At 44.7% G+C, this 18804-nt stretch overlaps 3 protein-coding genes across 10 annotated transcripts in view; 1 reads left to right on the top strand and 2 right to left on the bottom strand.

The window, feature by feature from the left end:
* The window catches only part of ralgapa1 (Ral GTPase activating protein catalytic subunit alpha 1), a 33444-nt gene extending 29031 nt beyond the window's left edge, over nucleotides 1–4413 (bottom strand). For 3 of the 7 annotated variants that reach the window (XM_049741143.2, XM_049741140.1, XM_049741142.2), the window contains exons 1-11: nucleotides 3919–4413; nucleotides 2619–2729; nucleotides 2363–2412; nucleotides 2179–2236; nucleotides 2064–2107; nucleotides 1770–1947; nucleotides 1432–1547; nucleotides 1055–1193; nucleotides 787–995; nucleotides 351–668; nucleotides 58–228 (exon numbers count right to left, since the gene is read on the bottom strand). In XM_049741143.2, the coding sequence (XP_049597100.1) occupies nucleotides 58–228; nucleotides 351–668; nucleotides 787–995; nucleotides 1055–1193; nucleotides 1432–1547; nucleotides 1770–1947; nucleotides 2064–2107; nucleotides 2179–2236; nucleotides 2363–2412; nucleotides 2619–2729; nucleotides 3919–4024 (1500 nt within the window). In that variant the 5' untranslated portion in view covers nucleotides 4025–4413. The remainder of the gene's footprint in view (nucleotides 1–57; nucleotides 229–350; nucleotides 669–786; nucleotides 996–1054; nucleotides 1194–1431; nucleotides 1548–1769; nucleotides 1948–2063; nucleotides 2108–2178; nucleotides 2237–2362; nucleotides 2413–2618; nucleotides 2730–3918) is intronic. The other 4 variants (XM_049741146.2, XM_049741145.1, XM_049741141.1 and 1 more) reach the window with 3 other exon arrangements.
* Nucleotides 4414–4610: 197 nt separating this feature from the next.
* Nucleotides 4611–7298, top strand: brms1la (BRMS1 like transcriptional repressor a). Its single transcript, XM_049741217.2, has 9 exons — nucleotides 4611–4763; nucleotides 5502–5652; nucleotides 5734–5824; nucleotides 5903–6030; nucleotides 6118–6197; nucleotides 6297–6393; nucleotides 6541–6630; nucleotides 6723–6787; nucleotides 6868–7298. Exons 2-9 carry the CDS (start codon nucleotides 5514–5516, stop codon nucleotides 6964–6966), a joined length of 789 nt encoding a protein of 262 aa, XP_049597174.1. The 5' UTR covers nucleotides 4611–4763; nucleotides 5502–5513; the 3' UTR covers nucleotides 6967–7298.
* A 182-nt stretch (nucleotides 7299–7480) lies between these two features.
* Nucleotides 7481–18764, bottom strand: mia2 (MIA SH3 domain ER export factor 2). 2 transcript variants are annotated; one of them, XM_049741150.2, is made up of 26 exons: nucleotides 18342–18764; nucleotides 18041–18174; nucleotides 17861–17947; nucleotides 14531–17783; nucleotides 14260–14411; nucleotides 12717–12848; nucleotides 12535–12556; nucleotides 12299–12387; nucleotides 11838–12017; nucleotides 11687–11758; nucleotides 11486–11590; nucleotides 11261–11383; nucleotides 11012–11170; nucleotides 10782–10872; nucleotides 10605–10672; nucleotides 10475–10545; nucleotides 10304–10405; nucleotides 10114–10210; nucleotides 9965–10032; nucleotides 9777–9862; nucleotides 9515–9628; nucleotides 9277–9426; nucleotides 9054–9200; nucleotides 8925–8974; nucleotides 8679–8847; nucleotides 7481–8593 (listed from the first exon to the last, which is right to left on the bottom strand). In XM_049741150.2, exons 1-26 carry the CDS (start codon nucleotides 18517–18519, stop codon nucleotides 8382–8384), a joined length of 6111 nt encoding a protein of 2036 aa, XP_049597107.1. In that variant the 5' UTR covers nucleotides 18520–18764; the 3' UTR covers nucleotides 7481–8381. The 2 variants fall into 2 exon arrangements, with proteins under 2 accessions (XP_049597107.1, XP_049597108.1); XM_049741151.2 differs by lacking the exon at nucleotides 18342–18764 and having other exon boundaries at nucleotides 18041–18187.
* Between the last annotated feature and the right edge of the window lie 40 nt (nucleotides 18765–18804).

Raw genomic sequence — 18804 nt, forward strand, 5'->3', positions numbered from 1 at the left:
TATCGGTGCGTGGGCGTTCCCTAATACATACGTGACTGATTTGACCCCATTTGTTACCTCCTCATCTTTCTCTGAGCCTGTGTCCATACTATTGGCTGTTGCTATGGGATACAGGCCTTCCTCTGGCTCTTTCATAAATACTGGCTTGTCCTCCATGGAGATCCACTCCTGGTAAACACGGACCACTTTGCGCATTGCTGCAGCTTCGCACATTGGAAGGAGAAAGGCCTGCAGAGGTAGCGAGAGACGTGTCAACTCTTCCGACGTGGCGGCCGGCAACGCACGCTCTACGTAAGCTTGAGCTCATGTCCGACGTGCTGAACTGGCGGGCGAAGCCGTTGCTCCTTCACCTGTCTGAAGATCTCGGTGATGAAGTTGATGCTGGTTCTGGAGCTGGTCAGGACTCTTCGTACCACCTCCATGTCCGTCAGCTGCTCTTCATCCATAGAACACAGCGAGGAGGAGCTCGGCTCCCGCTCCGTCAAGGTGGACGTGTTGGAGTGGCATTGTTCCGATTCCCCCGTTGGGCCGCTACCGAGGCCCGCGCTGCCTCCCCCTGGACCGGATAAGCTCGCGCTCCCTTCAAGATGGTTGTCGGGCCGCAATCCGGTGACACTGCCGTCCTCGGAGCTGCCGGCAGAGCGAGCGGCGAGCCCGGCTGCCGCTCGCTGTAGACGGATGAAAACCAAGTCCTTTGGTAAGTGTTTAGCGTCATTTTTCAAACGTTCGCATCTAGGCCTCGATGATGCTTTCAACTTCCGGTAGCACCCTCGTGATGTGTATTACCTGTATGTTCTTGGGGATGTTTTCACCTTCTGTCCCAGGAATCAGTGTGTGCGTGTTGGGTCGCGGCTCGAGCCAAAAAGAAACCAGCCAGCGGATGAAGATGACTCGGGCTTGAAGAAAACTTTCCTTGGTGCAATAGAGAACTTCGCCACCGTCCTGCTCCCTGCGCACCACACTGTAATAGGGTTTTGGACGCATGGGAGGAACCTCTGAAAGGAAAAAGGATGGCTTGATGCGTCGCCCATATCGAGCGGCGTCGCTTACTGACCTAGTATGGGGTTGTAGAGACTCGTTTCCAAAGCAAAGTTGGGGAAGATGTGAGGAAGGTAACATTTCCTGAAGTGACCAAAGAGGAAGCTAAAGCCACGTTCATGATTCTCTTTACAACGCCACTCCAGAGACTTGGCCTGGTTGGAAGACACAAGCACAAAACAACCGTTTGTTTTTGCTGAGTACACCAACAAAAATAGGGTCAAACGGACAACGGCTCTTTTGTTGACGTGCTAGCACAATGACAGCATGAGAACATGGCAAATGGAAGTTAGGAACTGCACAAAAGGTTAGTAAGGCTTTATTTGTCTTAATGACAAACACTATTTGGCAAATCCAGAAATATGTTGTGTTAGTAAGAAGTCATGATAATACCTGGTTTACCATGTATTTCAGTAGTGCTTCCAAAAAGTAAGCGGTAAGGTCCTCCTGGTTCTTGTCACCTGACTGGGGATGAACCAGTGGCGTGATCTCCTCTGGGGTTACTTGAGCTGAAAGGTGCAATTGAAAAAAATCAACAACCATTTTTGAAGTGAGATCATTATTATATTTTATATATATATATATATATATATATATATATATATATATATATATATATATATAAAAAAAATAATCAAGTGAGCTCTTTTCATACAGAGGAGCTTATGATCCATATCCTCACACATACAATGCTCCATCCCAACATATGGAAGGAATTCCCCTCTACTCACTCTCAGTTAAGCTCAGCGGTGGGTTGATCAGAGTGTCCAAAGTACGTGGAGTCCCATGGCAGAGTGGAGCCGGGAAGCCAGGAATTAGGCAGGCAAACATACAGAGTTGCTCGCGTTGAGCATTACTCTGCAACGCCTGCATCCACAGCAGGAACAAGCGCACACCTTCTCGACGGATCTGCAGCGCGCACCACAAAGCAAACCACTGAGTGTATTTTACTAGCAAAAGGAAGAGAGAAGAAAAAAAAGAGTACCGTAGTAGTCTTGATTTGGATCAACAAAGAAATCAAATACCTTTAAAGAGTTACCGGTGTGCAACAGCTTCTTCAAGATCAGTCCTGAAAAAGAAATGTGTCCAACAAATCATATCGTCAGATTCAAAACATTTAGTAAAGGCTGCATTTTTTACCGATGCTGTGAAACTGCCATCGGCTTTGGATTCTCTCTGGGAGGAGCTGGAGGATTTTCTGAAATCAGAGCAGAGAAAAGTTTATAAAAAAAGGCAGATTATCAACACTTCTGTCATTATTTCCCCATAAAATTGAAAAATCATGACACATTATGAGCCCTCTAACAATATCCAAGTACTATACCTCGAAAATAAAGAGGATGGAGTCCAACTCCTCCCTCTGAGACTTGTGACCTAAAACATGGCAGCGGGAAGAATAAAAAAAAAAAAAAAAAAAGAAATCATTTTTAACATGTCTCCGTTTGAACACATATGAATGCAAACGTTTGTTTTGAAGGATCATAGGAAGACTGAATACGGATGCAGGCTGCTTGCTTCACAAGGTGTGCCACTCAGTGTTAGTGATACTGCATTAGAAAAGTGTACTATAACTCACTCACCCTTTTGCTTGAGGCTAACCTCAATGGTGACAAAGTTCTCAAAGAAAACATAGTAGATATGGGAGTAGTTCAGGTCAAAGAACTGCTTCAGCTCTGGCGGCTCTGCATTTTCTGCAAAAGAATTAGCCACATACGTGTGTACAAAAATGGAACTCTTGATCCATTTGCTTGAATCACTCATAACATCCCAAACCAATAAGGTCGCTTGTGATTGTGCCTTAAATAGTAGATCCTTGTTGTTAAAGAAGATGTTGCTAATGCACCAAAAGTGTTTGCCAACCACCAAAAGAATGTAGAAGAAAAATGCAACAACAAGAAATGTAGTAGTCAGGGCAACTAACTTGTGAAGTATGTCATTCGTTTGCTGCAGTCAACCAGATAGCTTGGTATTAAGCCTGTGGGATCTGCCTCAACAAAGATTTACTATTTACTGCAGCGCAAAAAGGTTCCTGACAATGTCATAACATTTTGGGCTGGACACGATAATGAGTTCCCTGTGTCAACATGTACTAAGACATCTTTCTGCATAATAGACTGTGCCACACCTTATTGTGCCCATGTGAATTTTGTTGCACGCATCCTGTAGCACCGTGATTGTTCCACGGATTGGACTAGTCGAGTGTCGGTGGGCTCATTCTCAAGCACCGACAGTGTAAGAATGTGTGCTTGCTTGTGTTATGTGGGCTTGGATTCCCAAAACAGCAAGGAGACACACCCCTGTGCCCAGAGAGGGAGGGAGAGAAAAAGAGACTGACTGACTTAACAATGGAAAGAGGAAGTTGAGCTACTGTGCAGGACATGGAGAGGAAATGCGAAGATTGTTTTCATCTGCAAGTTGAGGGTGTGTACCTCACATATGTGGGAAACACTGGGACATGGATGCCATAAACATGTTCCACTTGACTGACTCATCCAAACATACTCAACAAGTCACCTTGTTAACTGTGATGGTAATCCAAATCAGCCACATTTAATAATCACACAAAGTACTGAAGTCAGCCCTATACAGACCATGTTCATTTATTGCATATTATATACTTAAAGCAACTAAAAGAAGCATCTTCTCTCAAACCCTAACAATGTCCTCCTCTGAATTCATTGTAGTTAGGATTTTGACGACATAACAGGGTTGATTGACAAAATGTGTACAAACTGGATGACCAAAAAAATCAGCTCAAATAAAAGCTACAATAAATGAATGATCTTCAAAGATGGGGGGGTGTTTGTAACTTTCCTATGACATTCCAAGACTGTCCCCTACTAATGAACGTTAGCAACGCAACAAGAATATTGAACTTACCTATTACTATTCTGAGATGTTTGAGCCTCGTTAGGACGTCCTTCTTTGGATCCAACACTTTCTGTGTTGACTTTCTGACGTCCCCATGAGGCTTTTTGGAAAACATCCCTGAGGCTGGAGTCTCCAGGAGTAAATTTGACACAATGAGAAAGCGCTAGCTCGAAAACGTAGCAATTTAGACCGCTTCGGCTAGCGTTAATCTTCCAATAATAACAACAACAAGAGGACGTCTCCTCCTGCCTAAAGGCAATCACTCACACTTCGTTACGATTTTAGCACTGATCCGGCGGCGCCTTGCTAACCCGGGTCCAAATGGACACCGTTCATTTACACTAAGCCCCATAGTTGGTGGACCGCAGTGGGTATAGCATCCATCCATTGCATCTCCTTTCCACAGCAGTCTGCAGCCTGAATGCTCATGGAGCTACTGAGCTAAGCTAAGCTAGCTAGCCAGCTAGCGAGCTCAGCGCCTCAGTCATAGGGGCTCACTTAGAAAACATCATGGCGGAAAAGGGAGGGGGCAACAACATAAAGGATAAAAGATACATTCCAAAAGAAACACACTCATTACTCCGTTTATTGTGGATATGTATGTGTATTGCAAAGAAATGCAACATATTTTACGCCGGAGACAAATATGTCATTTTTACACGCACTCAAATATATCGCCTTTCGAGCGCCTTGAGCCAGTGTTGAACTCTGGGTAATGTAGTAAAACTGGAAATTTGCAGCCCTGTCCACGCGTCGTGAGTTTCATCGGAAAACTACATTTCCCAACATTTTCAAGTTTGCTCCGAAAGAGATTTGTTTTTAGCATTTCTTGGGCTCCTGGGCAGCTTTTTAGGGTAGGAAAAATACATTTTATTTTATTTTCTAGAGTATTAACAGTGCTGGAACAAACTTCGATGGGTTTTTATGTTTAAGGGTCGTAAATTGGTATTTAAATATGCGTCGTATGAGTATAGCAACAAGTCTTTCCGTTCACAGCTAAACGTGCTAAAGGCTAACATTGCGATCTGTTGTCGTGTTTATCTTTTGCCAGCCGCATAGTTTGGCGAGACTTGCAATATGGACGTATAAAGCGATATCAAGATTTTTTATTATTAATTACAACAAGATTTATTCAGTTCGCTGGGATATTTGTGAACAGAAAGTGCACGTCTGTATTAAAAATTAAACCAATGACATCTATACAGTTAGTTGGGATATTTTTAAACAAAAAAGTACAAATCAGAATTTAAACAAAATCGGATTCATGCTGTCCCCTGGGATATCTGTAAACTAAAAAGTACACAAAAAGAAAACCAAGATTTATATAGTTAGTTGGGCTTTTTGTAAACAAAAAAGATGACTGGGATATCTATAAACAACAACAAAAACGACACATCGGAACAAGAAAAGAACCCCAAGTCAGATCACACAAGAAGAATCAAATAAAACTTTTCAGCATCATATCGCAATAGGAATCAGCATTCATTCATCCATCCATTTTTCGAAGCAAAAATGGAAAACGTGCATATTCAAGATATTGAGGCTTAGCCGTGGGACAAGCATGCAAATAAACCTTTCTTCTACTCTCGCAGAAATTTGCTGCTATGCCAGTGCATCGTGACCGGGAGAAGAAGGAGGGTACTGCGGAGGAGATGGAGGTTGAGGATCAGGAGCAAGAAGGATCCAGTTCTGAGGAGGAGGATTCCGAAACATCCTCTGTGTCTGAAGATGGAGACAGCTCTGGTAAGAAGTCAGGTGCAGTTGGGTACTGAAACAAAAAATACATGGCGACAACTACAAATGTGTACTTTTTGTATGTCACAGAAATGGATGAGGAGGATTGCGAGCGAAGAAGGATGGAGTGTTTGGATGAAATGTCAAATCTGGAGAAACAATTCACTGATCTCAAAGACCAGTAAGACGCAAATGTTTGCCCATAAAAGGCTGTGTGAAAAATTCAATATTTGGTGTGTGTGTGTGTGTGTGCATGTAGGTTGTATCGGGAACGGCTCACTCAGGTCAACAGCAAGCTGACAGAGGTGGAGGCCGGCCGTGCCGCAGAATATTTGGATCCTCTGGCCGTGCTGCTGGAGAACATGCAGGTCCGCACCAAGGTGGCAGGTACGTAGGTCGTCTTAACCTGTCACAAAATCTCTTGGCCACACACTGTAGTCATACAGTGTGTGGCCAAACGCTTGCGTCTTTCAGGCATCTACAAAGAGTTGTGCTTGGACTCTGTGAAGAATAAATACAAGTGTGAGATCCAGGCAGCGTCCCAGCACTGGGAGGTGAGAAAGGCAACGCGTTGCTCGCACTTCCTCCGGCACAGCCCTTTGGTTCTTTTGATCCCATTCGCTGTATGGGTTTGTTTGTTTGTTTGTGTACAGAGCGAGAAGCTGCTTCTGTTTGACACGGTTCAAAGTGAACTAGAGGAGAAAATAAGAAGATTGGAGGAAGACAGACACAGCATAGATATAACATCAGGTAATGGTTTATGTCTGAAAAGTGTCCTCGCCACACTTAGAGTAGTTAGCCTCAACATGAAACTCATGATATTCTACATTACAAAGTTCCACTGATTAAAAAGAAACGCAAGCGGCATTCAAACATTTTCCGTGTATTTCTCATCAGAGCTGTGGAACGACGAGCTATCGGGAAAGAAGAAGAGAAGGGATGTCTTGAGTCTCGATAAAAAGAAGAGAAGACCTTCCGTCGTGTCTGATATCCTTTGGCGCTTTTGAACGGACATCAGTACATGACTTTTTAGAAATGTCCAAAATTGCTTCTTAGGTTTTAACCTTAACCTTTCAGACGGCCTTATATCGTCTACATGCTTCCCGACTTGGACATCCTGGAGGACTGGACAGCTATCAGAAAGGTTGGCTGGCGAGTGGCAGTATTCCCTACGTCAAGGAAGTCCAAGGTTTATTTGATGTTGTGTCGTGTGTTGTTATTCAGGCCGTCGCCACCCTTGGTCCCCACAGAGTCAAGGTGGAGTCCGACAGCTCCGCTTTCCCCTTCAGAGCAGACAGAAGCCGACCGATTCTCAACTGCTGAGGCATAGCAAGACAGACGCAGCAAAACATGGTGTGGAAAAAAGCTGCTTCCATACGGACCGTGCGGCCAAGGGGGAACTTGCGCGCAAAACACCACCCCCGAGATCTACGTAAGGTTAAGATCAAATTCTGCATTTGATTTTTGTTCATCTTTCACTTCATTATAGAAGATAACAGAACAGACTTAAGTAAAAATATGTGCTTCCAATGCAAAATGACACGTATCGGAACAGAACAACCACTTTTCAGGGTGCCCTGAAAATGATGAGACATTATTGTTTGTTGCTGGGACCTGACCCGGAGTGACACTGCTGGTCTGTCTGCTTGTGCTTGTGCTTGAAAAAGGCCTCCCTCAGAGCTTTTTCTAAAATGTCAAATATGTCACACTGTATTTCCTGACACCACAATTGTTTTGGTAAGGGTGGAAAAGCCTCCCATGTGAACAGTAAGTGACTCATTCTTACCAGTATTTCAGGTCAACTTGGTACGCTGACAGCTTTCCCCCCCCCCCCCCCCCCCCCTTTTCCTTCAAAGCGCATGCTATTACACACAGACATTATATCATAGAATGTTTTGATTTTGTCTGAAATGACGCCTTAAAACTTATGCAGGGAATTGATGTTTGTGAAGCGTTTGAATTTTGCCAAATCAATGGTTTTATTTTATATTGATCAAATTAATTTAATTGGAGTTAACGTGTATTTTTTGTACAGTTTGGTGGTGATTGCATTTGTTATTGCCTAAAACAGTTCATGGGAAAGGCAAGTGCTTCATTGGTAGCAGATAACTGCCAAATAATGACATTCATTTTGGGTTGAATGCTGATGTTTGTAACTTTTGGATTTGTTTTTCATACAATCTGTAAAGTGCTCCAGAGGATGCATTTTTTTTTTTATTAAAATGGATTTTCTAGCCTCACACTGATGAATTTAGATTTCCAGTCTAATAGAAACTGTCAAATGACAAGGCTAAATGTATTGTTTACATGGATTTTGAAGTCAACGGAACTTGGGATAGATAGTCTGACATAATAACATGACCTTGTACACGAGTCAAGTCTGGAATAAATAGATGGAAAATGAATTCTATAGACTTGTACTCAAGCAGACATCGTTTAACAGTACGCCCTTGGTTCAATTTCAAAACGGACACTGGGTGGCTCATTTTCAGCTCCTAATTATGCATCACGGTGGAGAATTTGCTTATCATGTCTTTGTCACAGTCAAAGTTCTGGGCTTGAATTTCACCTTCCACCTTTTTGTGTAGAGTTCAACACATCCGCTTTGGTTTCCTCCCACAATGCATCTTCCAAATGAGGAAATGCTCAATTTTCGCTTGCCTTGTCAGAAGCAGCCAAAATCTCCGGTACTTGATAACAACCCTCCGTCGACATTCGTTCCAGGCTATTTGTGCGCGTTACGGAACGGATGTTTGCTCATCTTCTGATTGTGGCACAAAGGGGAGGTTCTGCTGGGACGTGGGGGGAGCCATGGAAGGAGGCGCAAGGCCATCAGGTGGAGGAGGCCGCATCGGTGGCCCATAAGAAAGCAGGTGAGGAGGAGGAGGAGGAGGAGGTCCGCCGTGAGGGTAACGAGGAGGGAACATCATTCCTGGCCGAGGAGCCCACACTGAAGAGGGCAGAAAGGTGGAGAGAGTCAGCTTGGCATTTTCGGTTCACAAAGATGATAGCCCAAAAGGAATAGGATTGCTTACTTGGCATCATGGGAGGGCCTCTGGGAGGGAAGAATTCAGGAGGTCCAAAGGGTGCTCTTCGAGGAAATGGACCATCTATGGGGCCCATTGGCGGTCCGGGCGGTGGCAGTGGTGGCATGCCCATTCTCAGAGCAGGTTCATGGGGAGTCCTTCCATCACCGGGACCAGGCTGATGAAAAAAAAGACAACAGTATAGACCAGGCATAGATTCACACATATTGCCGGGCAGTACACACACACACACACCTCTCTGTGATCGTATTCAGGTCCGAGGCTGTTTTCTCTGCTTGTACCATCTGGAAGAATGACGACGCACACAAAAAGGCACCATGAATCCAATGGGGAATACACCCTCTTCCAGAAAAATGAAAGAACCTGTTGTGTCTGCCGGGTGGATGGGTCCCAGGGGCCCAGAACTCGGAAGACCCCTGGGATGAAGACCTGGAGGTGGCAGAGGACCCATTACTCCTGGGGGAGGACCTCTCCTGTAGATTGGACCTCCAGGTTCAGGATACATATAGCCTGAAAGACAGCATTGAAAATAGAGGGAGACGAAAGTTTAAAAAATAGTTGAGAGGAGCAGTTCAAAGATACGCACCTTGATGGGGGAATGGCCCAGGGGGTCCTGGTGGGGGTCCCCTGCGATCTCTTTCCCATGAAGGAGATAGCGAGCCACTGTCTGAATGAGCAGCTCCACTCTGCTCTTGCTCTCCTTGGCCACTATGGGGGTCTATTGGAGCACGGGAAACTGAAGAAACGGTCAGAAGAGACAGGGAAAAGTTGAGCAAAGCAGACAATCAATCAATCAATCAATCCGTGTATTTGGGGAGACACACCTCGAGGTGAAAGTCTGCTTAAAGGCCCCTCAACCAGCGTGGGAGGTGAGAGTAAAGCTCGGTTTTCAGATGCAGGTCGACCCAAAGGAGAAGGGCCGTACGGCAGTCTTTCAGCTGGAGGAGGAGAAGAGCCAAGTGAGTTCAACATCACAATTGGTTTTGAAGGCTGTAAAATATGAAGTTAAGCAAGGGCTACTATCATTGTTATGTCAGATATGTTCCAATACTGACGACTACTTCATACGATTGTGTTTCTGCTGACCTCGGAAAGGTAAAGGCCTGGCCAGGCTGTCCAAGGCGAACGGATCTTTATCGAGGGTATCCATCTTAAACTGGGTGTCTGTAATCCTGTAGACAGGAACAATCATGGAAGTCAAACGGGGGGGGGGGGGGGGGGGGGGGGGGGGGGGAATAGATGAAAGTAAGTGTGTTGCCGAGGGTGATTGTTACTTTTGCCTGAGGAGGGCGTTCTCTCTCTTGGTGTCTGAGAGCTCTCTGTCTGCGGCTCTTGCTGCAAGCTGCACAAAAACACGTCAAGCGGAGAGATTCATCATCATTTGACGCCGTTTATAGATGCACCATGTTGTTGGAATACAAACCCAATTGTTGTGAGCCTTCTTCTCATGGGCCGATATCTGGGTCTGATAGGACTGTTTGGTTTTCTCCAGCTCCTCTTCCATCTCCCCAGCGCGAAGTCTGAAGCGACACAGGTGGTTGGTTGTCTCGAGATACTTTGCGCCAGCCAGCCAGCCAGCCAGCCAGGCAGGCAGGCAGGCAGGGCCGACCTACTTGTAGTTGTTGAGTTCTTCCATTGCCAAAGCAATGTTTTTGTCCGCTTTATTCAATTTGTCTTCTTTCTGCAGACGCTCCTTTTCCTCCACTGTCAACAACCTGCGCACAAGTCAAGCCGACCGAAAGCTCCTCTTAAACAAGAATGAAACAAGAGGTGTCATTACCTACCTGTGTAGTTTGAGCTCATTCTCTTGATACAAATCAGTCATGATCTGGAGTTTCTGTTGCAGTCGCTGGACCTGAGCAGTATTGGCGTGAGGACAATGAATACACACTTATTGGGCTTGAGTTGAACTACCTGTTCAGAGTAGTGCTCCGTGTCAGCTTGCATAGATAAGCGCTCACTCTCCAACTCCTTAATGCTCACTACAAAAAAATGCAAATGAAGCGCGGCCATCACGTTTGAATCGCAATCATTCGGTCTACTTTTAATCCATGGCGTGAATATAATGTTCACAACAGAAAGGGTACTCACCTTCCAGGTCCTCTTTAGCTTTGACTTCATCGTTCAGTTTGGCAAACACTCGGTCCTTGTCTTCGTCAACTGATTTGAGGTCTGCATTGAGCTACACGCGCACAAATAACGCCACTTTAGCGTTCCACGCAAAGGCTGATCTTTGTTGGAGTAATCATCGTTTTCATGAGCTCCCTCAGCAAAGTAGCCCTACTTCCGTTTTGCGCTTCAGGCATGAGATGGTTATTTACCTTAGCGGCAAAAATAAGCTTTTGGACTTTCTGGAGATGGACTTCAGAATTGGGGGCATCGACTTTCCCCTTCCTTTCCGCTCCGGCCGATGTGTCACCTCCGTCCCCCTCAAGATTGGCATCCCAAGCTTTCATGCCCAGCAGCCGATCGGTGAGGGACTGGAAGCAAAAAAAAAAGTGTTTGCTTCTCAGAGTTTGGAGACGAACGCAAGCCACTTGTCTGTCAGGTGGAGTCCGAGCAAGTCCTACCTTGATACGTTCGTCCCTGTTGGCCACATCCTGCACCATCCCACTGTGAGTCAATTCGTAGCGCCTCATCTCCTCCTCCAGTTCACTCACTCGCTCTGCCCAACCCTCCACCTGCTGCCGTAGCTGCAGAAGGACAAAAAAAAAATTTAAAAAAATACAGACAGACAGACAGACAGACAGACAGACAGACAGACAGACAAGAAAGTACGTTGTATCTCGTCCTACCTGTGCGTTGCTCTCCTTGAGCAGACTATTTTCTTCTCCAGATGTTTCCATATTCTTCTGAAGTCTCTCACTGTTCATATTGTACACTTTAATGGTTGTTTGAGCCTTGGGGAGTACAAAACACAGAAGGGACATTAGCCAAGGCAGGAACATAGTATATAGAGTGCTGACAACAATCCTTTATATGGAGCTGGAGGTCACCTGTTGTTCTTGTGATTGGAGCTCCTTGGCTTCCAGTTCCATTGCTTCCATGCTCTGCTCGAGCAGTGTGACCTTGGAGGAATGAAAAGACCACGCTACGCCCTTGTTCTTGATCAGCTGGCAGGAGAAGATGCATTTGGTACGCTTTTACCTTTTGTTCCTGCTCTAGTCGGTGAGCTCTCTGCTGATCCAACTGATCCTTCACTTTTTGTAGACTTTCTTCTAGTTGACTGGTATTAAGCTCTAACTGTCGGGCTCGAACCTCCAGATCGGCCTTCTGGGTTTGAGCTACGGCGCCACTTTCACTTAATGAGTTCTCAAGCTCATCGTACTAAAAATGAAACAAAAAAGAACAAATTAAACAACTGCTTTTGTGGTTGCTCGCAGGGATCCATCAAAATTGATTTCCAATGGATTTAAACGACGTAAAATACGCAGCCATGTAAATACAAATCGAATCACAATTATTCGCCATCGCCACTATCCCATGTCTCTGCTGTGAAAAAAACACCACATCGCGTAGTTACTGAGTTTGAGTGACTCGTTACTACATCCCTGACACAAAATAAAAAGTTTGAACAATCAATATAAAAACTCAGCAGGAGTATGAACCTCTTGTTGGCATTTACTGAGAGTTTCTAGGACTTCACACTTCTCTTCAACAAGTTTTGCCACCTGCTCTGCCATCCACCACTCTTTACCTGGTAAAGGGAAACGAAGGTACAGATAAGAATTTGTAAACTGTACGGTTTATTTGATATTTCTGTCTAGGTACAGTATTTGGGAAATTAGAGCACTGGCACATTTTCTATGTGCAAACATATCAATTTGAAAAAGTGGAAACTTACGGCGATACAATCTGCTTTTCACCTGTGTTAAAATAGGGAAAGACGACAGAAATGGATTTGTTGTCATTGAAACAAACAATAGCTTTCAAATGGGAACATCATTCATGATAATAAACAGAGAAAAAGGAAACAATACAACAATCTATTACACCGCAAGTCACTTCTGTGTGCGGAATACTTACAGAGCTGTAACATCTGCAGCTGAACAATAACATTGTCACCAGCCCCACCAGACTGGAGATGATCATTAGTTCCCATGGGATTCCATAGAAGTCAGGCCCAGGCCTTATGTCATAAGGCAGCAATGACACAACCTGCAAAGTGTGGTTCAAAATCACAATTAAAATAGATGTACCTAATTGCACTATACCCTTATATCTATCTATCTATGTGACCTAAACAATACGTTGGGATTGTGAGGCTATTTTGCGTTGCTTGCAATCTAATCTGAAAATAACTTACTTTGTTGCAATGACTTTAGCAAAGCACAGACATTGATTGCATGTGCATGTTTTGTTTCATACTGGACTGGACGTAAACCTGATGCTGCATAGCAGTAGGCTAACCATTAGCAGCCACGTCCGTTTTGGCACAGACACTTACTTCAAAAGGCACTACTCTACAACACAATATACACTGATAGCGGCACATATGACACCCGTGTGTGGTCAATACTGAAATATGGAAATAGAATAGCAAGTTCGAAGACAACGACCCGTCAGCTGTGTGACGCTAGCACAAAATGCTAAGAAACCCTGGCAAACAACGTACATCCTTGACTTGCTCCACGGCGACACCATAGTACATTTCAACGGTCGACTGATAGTCCTTCACTCCGCTGCCTAAACTGTCAGTTGCCGGGTGCTCCGCCATTCCTAGTTTCGTTCATTTGATTAATATTTGTATATTAATCACTAAAACTGGCAGAAATAGCCGGGTCAGCCGTGCGCCAACATCCTATTCGCTGAGCTGGACTGTGGACTAAACCAATCGACCTTTTCCTGGGGGAAGATGGTCATCGAAACGTCTTGCTATTCTCCCATTTGGAACAGCTTCACAATTATATAGCTCAGAAATTAAAACGTAATCTTCAAAAAATTTTCAACAACAAAACAATCCACCAAAAATAATCTTCACTCGATTGTGCAGTCACTACAAAATGTTTGCGTATCCTACTGTAATGAATGGTGGACCCGCAACGTCACCAATTATAAAATGCCACACTGGCACTTCCAAATGACAGAAACAGATACAGGTGTCATCGAAAAACAACAACGACGACAACAACAACAACGACAACAACAACAACAACAACAACAACAACAACAGCAGCAGCAGCAGCAGCAGCAAAACAGAACCTACATGTGTGCCATATGCTTATAGTTCTACAAAATAGCAAGCTTCACTTCCACTCAAGCATAACCTGAGCAAACGTGTTGTCAGCAGAGTTTACTCACTCATTGGTAAAGTAAAAATAACTCACGGAAACAATTTTACTGTCATCCATTTCATCGCATTTAGAAGTGACGTCTTTACTGTAATGTGTCTTGACTTAATGTCGGTGTGCAACTCAACCCTGATGTCAGCAATGTTGACAGAGACAAACAGAACTGAACTACAGTGTACTTTAAATAAAACTGGGAGGGCATTTGGAGTTGTAAGGTCGCTTTCTTAAAGAAGCGCAGTCCACTTAATGGATCAAAAATGCATCTGACCAAAGTGTACCTTCATTTGAGGCCATTGGACAAAGTCCGTTGCACGAGTCGGAGAGGATGACTGCTTCTGAATTGTATTCAGAGTGGCATCCTCAATCTGCATCTCCACAGTCTTCATGGTCTCTTGATCTTTGCGACGCGCACCAACGCAACTCGTCTGAGCTGTATTAGGAAACAAGGAAAATGAAAAGCGCGCTGAAATGAAGAAAGTGAATGTCAGGTCAAATGCAGTGATGGTTGGTTGCTCTCTGAGGCATTGTATAGATCATATGTATATATACCTTGAGCGTTTATTCTATTGAGGTCTGATTTTCTGGTGTGGAAATTGTCTCTTGCTCTTTTCAGCAGTATTTCTAGTTTCTGAATCGCAATAAGGGTTCTGGTCTTTACTTTGTCCTCTTCCGGTGCTTCCAAAAGTCTCACGCTCGGAGCATACAGTCTCTCTCGGTGCTCGTGCAGAATTGTCTCAATATCCGACGAGATTGATTCATCGTGATCTTGATCTGCGTGGCCAAAGATGTCATTCAAATGTTCCAATTTCTTCTGGCCTAATAGCTCAGCTAAAATGGTCGTCTCTTCTGCGCTCATGTGATCTTGGAGAGTCTCACCGGGGGTCGGTCGGTGGGGCTCTGCTGTATTCAGAGAATCGCTAGGGAAATTCCAGGATGGTGGATGCAAGTTTTTGTCACTCTTTGTTGTGGAGTCCACTTTATGTTGGGGACTCTGAGGGGTTTGTGTCGTTGACATGTCATTTGGTTTCCCATCAAACCCCGAGGGTGATTCCGTCAACTCTTTTATTGTCCTTTGGCTATCCTCGTGGATTTTCTCCACACATGCTCCATTCACAGTTTTTTCATGGCTCTCTGTCTCAACTAAAGTGGTCTGAGCGTCTTCCATTGAGAAATCCTGCTCAATGTCCTCTGGGGCGATATTTTCCTTCTCTTCTAACCCATCTTCTTCATTCGTCTCATCTAACCTTTCCAGCTGCTCCTGCTCCTTGTCTAACTCTTCTCCTCCCTCATCACCGACTTGGTACTTGTTCTCGGCTAACTTTTCCATCTCGTGCTGCTTCTGTCTCTCTTGAAACGCTTCCTCTTGGTCCTCCTCTTGCATCTTCTGCACCGAGACCTCGGCGACCTCACTCTTCTGCCCTCTTTTGAGCTCCTCCTGCTTATCATCTTCTTTCCCCTTGAGTTGCTCATGCTTCTCATCATCCATTTCCTCTCTGGTCTTCGGCTTGCGCTGCTCTTCAAACACGCTCTGCTTCACATCAGAAAATGTTTCCTGCTTCTCCTCCTCCTCGTCATCCACTTCCAGCAGCTTCTTGGAGCCTTTCTGCTCATCGTCTTCAAACTTCTCCTCCTCCTGCATCTTCTGCACTGAGACCTCGGCGACCTCACTCTTCTGCCCTCTTTTGAGCTCCTCCTGCTTATCATCTTCTTTCCCCTTGAGTTGCTCATGCTTCTCATCATCCATTTCCTCTCTGGTCTTCGGCTTGTGCTGCTCTTCAAACACGCTCTGCTTCACATCAGAAAATGTTTCCTGCTTCTCCTCCTCCTCCTCGTCATCCACTTCCAGCAGCTTCTTGGAGCCTTTCTGCTCATCGTCTTCAAACTGGTCTGCATTCTCCTCCTCCTGCATCAAGTTATGAACTCCTTCCTTTTTCCTAAGTTTGGACTCCTCCTCATCGTCCTGCTGATGGTTCTCGGTTGACTCTGGCAGCTTCTTCTCATGTATCTGCTCGATCTCTCGGAACTCTTGTGGTGATTCACATTGTGACTCTTCTGAGATTTTGAGCTTTTCACTGGATTCATGTTCCTCTTTGTGTTTGTGGTATCCCTGGACAATTTCCTCCGGCTTCTCTATCAACGCTGGAGAGGCTTCCTCTTCTTCTGTCGTCTTCACCTGGTCCATTTTTTCTTCCTCATCAACTTCCTTATATTTGACATGGTTAGATGTGTCCTCTTCCTTGTTGGGTCCAAGAGAAGACACAAAGCTCCTTTCTTTTAAAAAGTTGAAGGCAGATATGAATGAGCTTTGGAGGTAAGGGCCTTCCACATCATGGGATGAACGTTTTCCTTTCTCCTCTTCAGACAGCTTTTGGTGTACAATTTGAGCATCTCTCAAGTGCTCTGAACCTAATTCCAGAGGACTGCCTTGTTCTTCTTCATCAGTGACATTCTCTTGTGTCACACTTTTCAACTGGTCCTGCCTTCTTCCTTTCAATTCCTCCTCGTCTATATCCTCTTGATGATCTTCTTGAGTCTTTTGGTCATTTCCCTGACTGTCATCTTGCTCTGGTTCTTGTAGTATTTCCCTTTTAGACGGTGGAGAGGAGCCACTTTCTTGCCCTACACTTTGCTCCATCATAATGGCTTTGTCACGTTTCCCTTCCTCGTCACCTGATATGTTGCCTTTGTCCACATTGTCACCTTGCTTTGTAAAATCAGGTAAAGTCGCATTGAGCATTGAGGTGACATCATCCTTATTTGCTAAATTGTTTTGTCTTTCCTCGTTACCATGATTATGGTCTGTTCTCTGGTTTTGAGCAGGGTCGCCCTTTTGATCAACCTGAGAAGTGTCATCTAAGTGGCTCTCCTTGCCATGGTCAGATGGCACCCTATGGTCAGACTTTGCGTCCGAATCAGTTACGTCACCTACCTTGTGGTCTTCCCCGAGGGCTAAAATGTTTCTGATCCCCAAATCAAACCAAGAGGCGGATTCTGCTTGTTTGCCATCCTTCTCAACGTCTCCTTGTATGGTCTGACTGGTGTCTGGGTCATTCAGGCCAAAGCCAAGTGTTTGTGACAGTCCATTTCCAAGCCAACCCAACGTCCCCACGTCGTGACTCTTCTTCTCTTGTATCGGTTGTGTTTCTAAGTCCAGATGCATCTTTCTGCTTCTGAAGTTCTCTCCCGATTCTGTTTTTAAGTCCGGTTGTCTTTCGTCATCCTCGTTGACGTTTTGCTCACCTCCAAAGCCAAGCCATCCGGACTCAACAGCTTTTCTGTCCTGCTCTCCTTGGTTTGGATCATCTTTGGTGGCAGAAACTGAATTGGCTTCACTTGTTAAGCCCAGCCACCCCGTCAGTGAAGATGGGAGCAAATCTTGTCCTGGCATCAAATGCTTCTTCTGCACCTCAGCTGAATTGTCAGGTTCTTCCTGTTTCCCTCCACCTAACCATCCCGTCACTGAAGAACTGAGCCAGGAAGAGGCAGGAGACCCACCTTTTTCCTTCAGTTCCACAGCGCTTTCAGGAGATTTCGCCTTAGTCTCGGCACCGCCATTGTCCTCATTTTCAATCTCTTCCCTCGAAGTGTTGTGAGATTCCGAAGAGGAGTCTTTAGATGTTGACGGAGTCCTCGCATTTGTATCTTCGTTGTAATTGATTGTTTCACTCGTGTCAAGGTCCTCAAGTGGGCTCTTCGGACGAGAGTCTTTGTTCTCAACCTCCTCCTCGTCATCATCATCAGCGTTCAAATGACTGGAGTCAATGGGATAGCCGAGGTTATCCATACACAGAAAATCCGATTCCTTAATGAAAAGAGGAGATGCAATTTAGGTAGCAAAATGTTCCACATTTATTATGACACCATAAAGTAAGTAAATACCTGTGTTGCAACGACTATTTCCTCAGTTGCAATTTTTTGTTCCTCTTTGACAGCTTCTTTTGGAAAATAGCCAGAGCGTTGGTTGATCTGAAAACAGAGCAAAGCAGTTCAATCACCCAGATTGAATTAGAAATCAGAGCAGAGCTCATGGACATTGACATGGACAATACATGGACGTACACTGCCAGACCAAAGATTGCTCCTCTTTCCAGTCAGTTTGTGATGCACAAAGATGCTTTCTCCTTGCCGGAAAGTCAGAAAACGACAATCCTTTCCGTCGTGATCCCTGACGGCCCGTACCCTGCTCATTTGGCCTAAACACATCAAGTGCCGACAAATAAACACACCAAAAACAAACACATGCAGCACCGATCGCTGTGATCCATTAGGACCCTTTGAAATCAAGTAGACATTGACAAAAAAATGTGCACACTTTTTGGTTTGGTATACCATTCGCAATATTAGTTGGGGTCCAACTTACTATAACACTTTGGATCTCCACAGAGCTTAAAATCAGACAGTAATCCACGGCTCACTTGTGGCAAAAACACGAAAAATACACTTGTACTCCATAAAATAATGCTAAGCTGCGAAAGAGTCATTTTTAGGTTTCCTTTCCACAAGAACATACGGCAAGCAAAAACAGATGCTCTTGACATTTGCCTCTGTTCTTAACACTCAGCAGGTAATGAGAGCCGCGATTCGACGTGAGCCCCGCATGGGATAATCATTAACGTTGCAACAAGACTTGATTGTCATTCCAAGTCATTTAACCCAAAGTGTATTTGTTTCGTTGTCATGGGTTCACTTCAAGTAAAAATGAATGTAATTAATATGAATGAACAACTCAATACTTTAGACAAATCACGTCGAACATTTATTTCGATGACGGGGAGAAACGTTTTTAGACTTTGCCCTTTTCTGGACAAAGACAACACACGTGA

This window comes from Syngnathus scovelli, chromosome 14 (genome assembly GCF_024217435.2).
Source record: "Syngnathus scovelli strain Florida chromosome 14, RoL_Ssco_1.2, whole genome shotgun sequence".
In the NCBI taxonomy this organism is placed as follows: Eukaryota; Metazoa; Chordata; class Actinopteri; order Syngnathiformes; family Syngnathidae; genus Syngnathus; species Syngnathus scovelli.